Here is an 8,276-nt window from a genome sequence, read left to right as displayed (position 1 = left end):
TGAACTGCTCATTGTTTCTCTTGTTTGCAACAAGCTCAGTGAAGAATAAATATTGTTCATGTTAGCTACAGAACAATGTGGGATGAAGCTACTGTGGTTTACATCTTTTTCAGGACTGTGAAGATTTCTAAGCCTAAGTTTTGGATATCCAAATTCTCAAAACCTTCTGTTCAGTGTTTGCAGCTTCAAGTAATTCAAAACAATACTATTTATATTAGCTTGGCTCTGTGAAAGAGTGCCAGCTATAGAGACATGATGAAATCCCAGTGTTGAAATACCTCACCATGACGTTCAAAACTAATTCAATTATATGCATCACCAGTTCAATAGACCTACAGAATTGGGTTATTGTCTGAAATGATGAAAAAAAGAAAAATACCAGTAAATCATGTGTGAATGAAGTTTAATGTAAAAATGATTTTCACAAAGAGTTGCCAAAATGGGCTTCAAGAACAAGGGATAGGATTTCTGCAGTCATTTTCCAAGCTATTATATACTCTGCATCGACTACAGATCCTATTTACCATGCATCGTCAAAAGTATTCCTAGAGTGGGAAGACAAAATGGTATAAACACTTCATTTGAAGTCCTCCTATTTAGCATAAGCAGTATGCAAACATTAGATAAATGGTTTATAACACACTATAATGTAGTTGTATGAAGATATGTGGACATTTGAAGTGCTTATTAATGTACATAATTTGTCAGCAATTACATCTTTTCCTATGAATATCACAACTGCATTTTACTGTCATTAATTATCTGAGAGCAGCCTCCAGTGAGTGTCCAGAAGAGGAATTATACATCTTGATGAATACATGCTTAAGATTTAGTAGTCTGGCATAAACAATTTATTAAATGTTTGCATACTGCTTATATTTGCTAAAAAGGGGGACTTAAAGTAAAGTGTTAACAACATGCTGTGAAGTGAAGCAGGGAAAACAAAAGACCAACAACAGAAATGGTTGAAAGTGTTTTTAAATCTAACCCATATATGCAGATTGCATCAATAGCTCTATGATGCATCAATAGCTCTATCTATGCATCATGCACTGCACTGTAGGAGGAAAATGTACATTATTTTTGCTTATTATACTGTAAAGGCAGGCTCATTAAATCAAGGCTACATGTTTGGGTTTTGATCGATAGCTCATTGCATCAAACATGGGGTATGAATACATCTGTGGAAATTCAATATGGATGATGAGTTTCAGGAGATTCCAGAAATGTTGTCAGTGGCAAAAGTCTCAGTTGATTGATTCAGAGGCTGATGTGTGTGTGTGTGTGTTTTTCCATTCCTTTCATGATTCAAATCCTCAATGTCACCCCAGTAATTCAATGATAGAGATAAAAGTATGCAATGGTCTTACCAACAGTCTTAGCCATTTAAGTGCGGTCCTGTTCCCCGCTTTCATTTAATGTAAAAATATTAATATGTCACAGAACAATGAAACGCTGTGAGGCAGGAAAGTGGAAGGAAATGAACACCACCACTGCCCCAACCTTCGCCACCTGTCCCTGTAGTTTTGTGATAATGATTTTAGTGTCGCAGAGACCCCTGATCAGAGGAAACAGAAAAGCACCCCTGAGATTTCCAGATACTCAGAGCAAAACCTTGATCTGCTGAGCCGTCTCATTGACATTTCCCATGTGGAGCCCGAACCCATAGTGCCCAGGTAGGCAGGATAATCATCATAAATTAAATGGCCTCTATATACTTTCATAAAACTGTAAGTTTATACAGTGTATATACAGTGCAGTCTGTGAGTTGGTTCTCTACTCCAGAAATGAAAGGAATTAATTACTCAGGTTAGAGTGACTCCTCAGCTTTGAGATTTTCATTTAGTATTATGTATTGTATCTGTATGGGGCATACAGTGTAGAACTTTTAGCCCTTTCGCCCAATAAATCGTTTCATGAATGAGCAAAGCCACCCATTCATACTGATGCATCTTGTCACATGATGGGCCTGAATAATACACACATATTCATATGGCATTTGCTGTGTGAAATGGGCTTTGCTCTCTTTCCCTGAAGGTTAATGTTTAATTTTATAAATCTGTCAAAAATCAGCCACTGTTCTACCTCTTATAGATGGCACTGTTTGTCTGTTGGAGGGTAAGGATGGAGAATACTGACGTGGGTTAAGATAACAAAGAAGATAGTTAAACTGCTACGGAGTGATCTTCACTTGACCTGTTAAGGTGTTGTTGACGTGTATTGACCAGAGGTAGTGTTAATGATTTGCACTACGGCTGTAGCTGCAGCACAGGTCAATAACACTGCTCCACTGGTGAACATCAGTATTCTAGACACTGCAGTTAAAACTACTAGAAACCACATAGTCACATCTGGCAGGTAGATATTATCTGTGAACCTCTGATGGAGGGAACAGGTGGCCATGACTAAGATATGTTGTCATTTTCCACTTGGTCATTCACAGCCATGCCTCAAGGCACAAATTCATCATGGCTTTAGTTAGAAGGGCATTTATTTTTGGCAATATCAGGATCATATCCTGAAACATACAGGTGCTACTCATCAGTTCACTTACCAAGGAATGAAGGACATTCACAAAGTGCAACAGTAAGCAAAAGAGCACTGTGATGTTATCTAGTAAGCCATACAGTAACTCAAACACTTGTCAACACATTTCCTTTGAATTAGTACTTTGGCATTTTCAAGTAATCTTTAGGATGTGTAATCTGCTGTTGTGTAGGTGTACTGTTGTATATTTATGGCTGAAAAAAATTAAAGAGGAAATCAATGACGCATCTTGAAAATCATCTGTGCGTAGAATGAAGCAAATTAACAGAGTGGAATAAAAACAAATTCTGTCTTTATTGAAAGAGCATTCACAATTGATTTCTTACAAAAGTTGGCAATTCATAGTCCACTGGTCATTGCTTTAACACTACTACTATGAAATTATGTAAATCATCACCTTAAATGACAGGTGATATATAAATGTAGAAAAGAGGTATTCTTCGTAATTCATATCAGATCATTTAACGACATATCGACCAATGTCCAGCTAACCCAAACTCCACACAGATGAGGCTAGAGATGCTCAGCAATATTATGGCAGAAATACTGCTTGATTGACACATTTTCAAATCCTGTAATGCATACGTACAAATGTTGATCAAATTATTTTATTCCTTTCTGCTTGTGTTTATTGTTTATTCTTTTGATATTTAAGAAAGTCCTTGAAATGTTGAGTCGATACCATACTACAGTGATGAATGTGTCCACAGCTAAGGGCCAGACCCCTACTGTATGTATATATTTTATTAACTAGTTTGAGTAAACATAAAATGAAGCCAATTGAAGTTGCATTGATGCTGGTTATTTAGAGAAGTGAAGACTGTTTAGTCACAGCCATATAAAGTACAGTTATGACAAAGGCATCAACTGACTGATTCAGTTTAGACACCTTGCACTAGAAATGCTTACTCAGCAAGGGATTTTAAACCCAGAACCACAGGATGAGGGGGTGGAAGAGGTTGCTCACTGTGATTCAGAGTGTCTTGTCTTGGGGGAAAAGCTGAAGTTGTGGATGCACCTGGGAGTTGAGCTCTGCTTGGTAAACAAACAGACAGAAGAGCCCTCTGATGAGACTTCTAAAGAGGCAAGTTAGCGGTCTGACTTGAGTGAGTATCTACTCTCTGGGGGCAAAGCAAGAATCTGTGACATGAGGAGGAGCAGAACAGGAGACCACCAGGACCAACATCTCCCAGGACAAAAGACACCTGGGACTCAAATCTGACAAAGCCCCCCTCATAGCCATCCCTTGATCTGGTGTCAATTCATCAGTTAGAAAATCTTAGATAAATATAAAAGCTAAACCATTTTTTAAAAAAAATGCACATAAGATAATGTAGAGGCACGTGGGGTATTTTATAGCATTTACAGAGAAACTCCTTGCTGTTGTTAGTGTCTTGATATTTTAAAAGTCCACAATTACCTTTTAACACCATAGAATTAACATTTTAATCTGCATGACTCATAAAAGTTACATTTTTAAAAATGTATATATTTTCATATTTGATCCAAGTATTACCTGCAAATATTCTTAAGTAAAGCAGTATTGTACTTTTGCTTAATTTTAGGCAAATGCAGGTCTTTTTTTTTTTTTTTTTTAAAGGATTATGCATTTTAGTAGAGTTAAATATGTTAACATTCAGAAATCACAGGTACCATCTAAGGATGCCATGTTTTCCAACTTTGGTTATATAATGCTGCCATCTGCTGGGAATTTTAGCCCAAGCAAATTTCCAAGTAAATTCAATCCAATGCCTCAAACTACTGAACCAGCTTGTCTTCAAGTGGTGTGTCCTTGTGAATTCTTGTCATCATAATAACTCTATGTCAAGCTGGACTTCAGCAGGTCATCTAGTATTGATCTTGCACCACAGTCCAGGTGAAAAATCAGTAGGTTACTAAAAAGTACAGTTAACTGTTAACAAAGTCTGAACTCTGAAATATCACTCAGGGTTCAAACTCCTTTGAGGCGATAATTTTTAGTGGTATTTGCAAAGCATTAGGACACCCTGTCCCACCAGTCTTGTAATTGTGTATGTGTGACACATATGGTAGGGTGGTGGTATGATACTAAAAATGGATATAGTATATAAGTGATTCCTGTAAGGAATGCTCTTGCTGATAAAATCACCAATAGAATATCCATTTAGTGGCACCAGGACTATATATTTGACATGATAACCTTAAACTGAACCCCAGAGGAACACACAAAATCCACATAAAGATCTATATGAATATTTTTAAATGTTCAATACCCACACGTTTTAATTACCAGAGTGTAATCCACAATTATGCACAATTTATCTAAGAACGAATCATTCAAAGAAAATTGGAGAGGAAGACTTTCCACAGTTATGTTATCTATAATTCATAAGAGGAAAATCAACAGATTTCATAAACAGATATCTAGCAGATTGTTGACTATGTTGTCCAATTATTAATGTGGTATCAGACCTGAAAATCCTATAATAGCCTGGCAGTAATACACAGCGGTGCCATTTGAGGAAAGAAACACCTAGGGCAAGGTGTGATCCTTGCAGGAGTATTAAAATTGCAAATATAACTGAGGTCCTCGAGAAAACTCTCAGATAAACATCTTTCTAATGCTTCTTTTTGGAAAAACATGCCTATTAGCTAAAAAGAAGTTTTAGTTTCTGAAAATTGCAGAAATGTTCTTTCTGCCTTCTATCCGAATGAAGTCCCAGGTGTAACAGCTGAGCAACATCCGTAAAATGGTTATTCAGTTATTTCAGGCACATCTGACCAGATGCTCAAAACCCATTTGTGTGCTTGTATGTAAAACAAAAAATAAAAATAAACAATAATGAATGCATTTCCATTTTTAAGGTAACACTTATTTTCAGGAGAAGTGACTTCAATGACAAGGCACCAGTTACCTATGTATACTCATTCTCTGGATCTGACAACTACCTACCTTCAATGCCAAAATACATTTGAAAGACGTCACAACAGCCTTTCTCATTTAAGAACTGGTAGAGCTGCCCAAGGTCCATGTGATTACCTCTGTTCCCATGGGGGTCAAACATTGCCTCTTCAAAGCCTGTGAATTTGCGCAGGGAGTCTATACTTTCACCAGTTCTGCTGTCCTCGCCTGGACGATCAAGGGAAATATCCTCTCTATGTCGAATCATGATCTTCTTCCATGTCAGAACCTTCACTCTGTGAAATGGGAAAAAGTTTGGAAAAATAATAAAACTGGGACCTCAGCAGGCTTCTGGCTGTGACATCAGCTGCTAAAAATAACAACACTCAAGATACCTGGACCAGAACTCCTCACAGGCAGAATGAGGACCTTCCACGCACACAATACCAGGCTTCCCAGGCATACTAAATCCTGACAGGCCCAGCTCCTTGGACCACTCCAAGATGTTCTTCCTTTTCGTCTTGTTGTAAATGTGGTGACTGTAAATCCACAATCGGCTGAACACTTCCTGTGGGCGTGGAGAAGAAGACTCTTTCTTAGGAGCGGCTGCTGTTGATAAGCTCTTATTAATGAAGAGCTGCAGGTTGTCTTTCACCCAGTCCACAGCAGAGAGCACACATACTTCCCCCTGGCAGTTTTCCATAAGGTGTGCATTGAGATCTGTGTGGAGCTGTGTCTGCTGGGCCCTGCTGAGACCCGCACACCTAGGGCACGAATAAAACATGCTGTGAGATGGATTCAGAGAATATTCAAGGCCACTTGGAGCTGGAAGTTCCCATCCTTGGAAGCAAAACATTCTGATAGAAATCCTGTAGAGGCTAATATTTAAAGTACAAAATAGCACACAATAACTGATCTTCAGAAGGTTGAAAGGCTTAATAATCAATATGAATGAGTACCCTCAATACAGTAATTTCTGGAAGCAACTACAGGGTCTTTTTTCTTTACTGCTGCTGTACTATTTTACATTGTGATACACAGAACATACATAACCTAAACTCTGCTAGATCTCTAGGCAAGACTGCTACTCATTAGCTGCCATTGGTGTGCAGCTTTAATACAGCTTTTCTTAATAAAGATTTAAAAAAGATTATTTAATGTTAGCTTAACAACTTCATAAAGTGATCACACACAACCCACAGCTATTTGTATGCTATGTGTATTCAACCATGCAGACTTGTTAACTTCCAACACCCTAACAGCAGAAAATACCCTCTTACTTTCTGTTGCAGTCACACACACCCTTTCCTCTGTGTCTTATGTTCATCTATGTAATTTTCTATCATTTTATTTTCACACTAGACCACATTAATTGCAGTGTTGTCCTTGGCTTCTTTTTATGGCTCATTGCCATTCTGTCAGTAAAAGCTTTATTCCATAAACCTGAAAGCCTGAACTGCAGAGGTGAGATGTGTGTGCTTGAGTTATTAATGTCTGCATGATGTGGAGGCTTTATGAAAATGTTACAACATTGTGAGCTGTCAGGTTGCAGGAGCTAATTTGACATTTGATAACTGGCTCCAATTCACACATGATCTCTAAATGGAAAACTTTTTTGGATGAAAAAAAAAATTCAACACCGATGACTCTCTATCATCCACTGTATACACAGACATAGACCATAGACTGTATAGCAATAGTGTGCTAGTGTGCCTGCATTTTGTAATTAACAATGCAAATAAACTGATTCATACTGAGATTTTTTTGTACTTTCAATGTAAATATGGTGCCAGGGTCCATAAAAAGCATCAAAATAAATCTTATTTATCCAAAAAACTGGCAGGGGAGGATTCCCCAGCTCCCCTACAGAGCTCCGGGCTACGCCCTAAATGTTCTTGAATCCTAGAAACATCCCTGCGGACACCAACCTGCATGGCGCTGCTGTGGCTGGGTTTGCCTCTTTGCAAAGATGACACAGAATAGCAAACGTCAAAGGCAGTCATTTTGCAAAACTGGCCCCTGGGCACAGCAAGCTGAGTATCCCAGCAGTATAGGCTATACTGTCTATGGTCTGTACAGTGTCCAACATGTTGTGTTGCTGTTTTGCAAGTTTCTAAATCAACAATTGTGTGCACATTTCATAATAACTATAATCTAAGCAAATTAGTTATTTACGTTCTTGTATTACAAATGTGATGAGTTCATCACTTCACTACACATTAAGAGTGGATAATGGCTTACCGGACTGTTATCTCTGGTAACACACTGGGATATTCGGATGGATAAGCACAGGACACAACAACATCCGCCTGAGTGGAGCAACAAAATAAGAAAAGACAGAAAACAATTATGACTGAGGGTGCATTTAAATCAGTGACATACTATGGCAGTCGGTTATTCAGTTACCCTCTCCATGCTTGCAGTGTCCAGCTTCTGCTTGATGAGAAAGTGAGGTCTCGAGGGAGGGGGACTGTCAGCTGAAGCTGAGCCCTCCACATACTCCCTGAGCTCAGCTAGTGCCAGCTGGTCTGTGATCTCCAGCTCCTCCTGGGTGGGAAACATGCTGGTCAGTAGCTCTATCTCTGCAAGCTGAGACTCTGCCCATTCCAAGTAAGACATACTGATAGAGCGTGGTGTTCACTGCTGTATTACACGAACAATCCGTGTTTAAAGTAAACGGTGTCAGCATTGAAATATACCGTCGTTTAAAGTCTTGTCAAGCGTCTAGCATTAATAAAATATATTAAACTATATACAGAAGGAGCTGAACACGCAGGCTAGTTAAACACCCGACCAACTTGAGTTATCTCACTGCTAGTGCTGTACCGTGGCCAGTAGCGTTGTTTCG

General features: G+C 38.6%; 1 protein-coding gene across 2 annotated transcripts; it reads right to left on the bottom strand.

The window, feature by feature from the left end:
* Nucleotides 1-446: 446 nt before the first annotated feature.
* Nucleotides 447-8,267, bottom strand: rwdd2b (RWD domain containing 2B). 2 transcript variants are annotated; one of them, XM_049577013.1, is made up of 5 exons: nt 7,835-8,267; nt 7,670-7,737; nt 6,111-6,192; nt 5,824-5,996; nt 447-5,724 (listed from the first exon to the last, which is right to left on the bottom strand). In XM_049577013.1, exons 1-5 carry the CDS (start codon nt 8,045-8,047, stop codon nt 5,472-5,474), a joined length of 789 nt encoding a protein of 262 aa, XP_049432970.1. In that variant the 5' UTR covers nt 8,048-8,267; the 3' UTR covers nt 447-5,471. The 2 variants fall into 2 exon arrangements, with proteins under 2 accessions (XP_049432970.1, XP_049432969.1); XM_049577012.1 differs by having other exon boundaries at nt 5,824-6,192.
* Nucleotides 8,268-8,276: the final 9 nt, after the last annotated feature.

The sequence above is a fragment of the Epinephelus fuscoguttatus genome, linkage group LG5, assembly GCF_011397635.1.
Source record: "Epinephelus fuscoguttatus linkage group LG5, E.fuscoguttatus.final_Chr_v1".
NCBI lineage: Eukaryota > Metazoa > Chordata > Actinopteri > Perciformes > Serranidae > Epinephelus > Epinephelus fuscoguttatus.
The sequence above is the reverse complement of the archived record's forward strand: the minus strand, read 5'-3'. Positions and strand labels throughout refer to the sequence as shown.

Coding starts and splice junctions, on each gene's coding strand:
- rwdd2b (XM_049577012.1), bottom strand. CDS start 8,047: ATGTCTTACTTGGAATGGGCAGAGTCTCAGCTTGCAGAGATAGAGCTA. Junction 7,738..7,834: donor ACACTGCAAGCATGGAGAGG/GTAACTGAATAA, acceptor TGCTCCACTCAG/GCGGATGTTGTTGTGTCCTG. Junction 5,725..5,823: donor TGTGAGGAGTTCTGGTCCAG/GTATCTTGAGTG, acceptor CCCATTTCACAG/AGTGAAGGTTCTGACATGGA.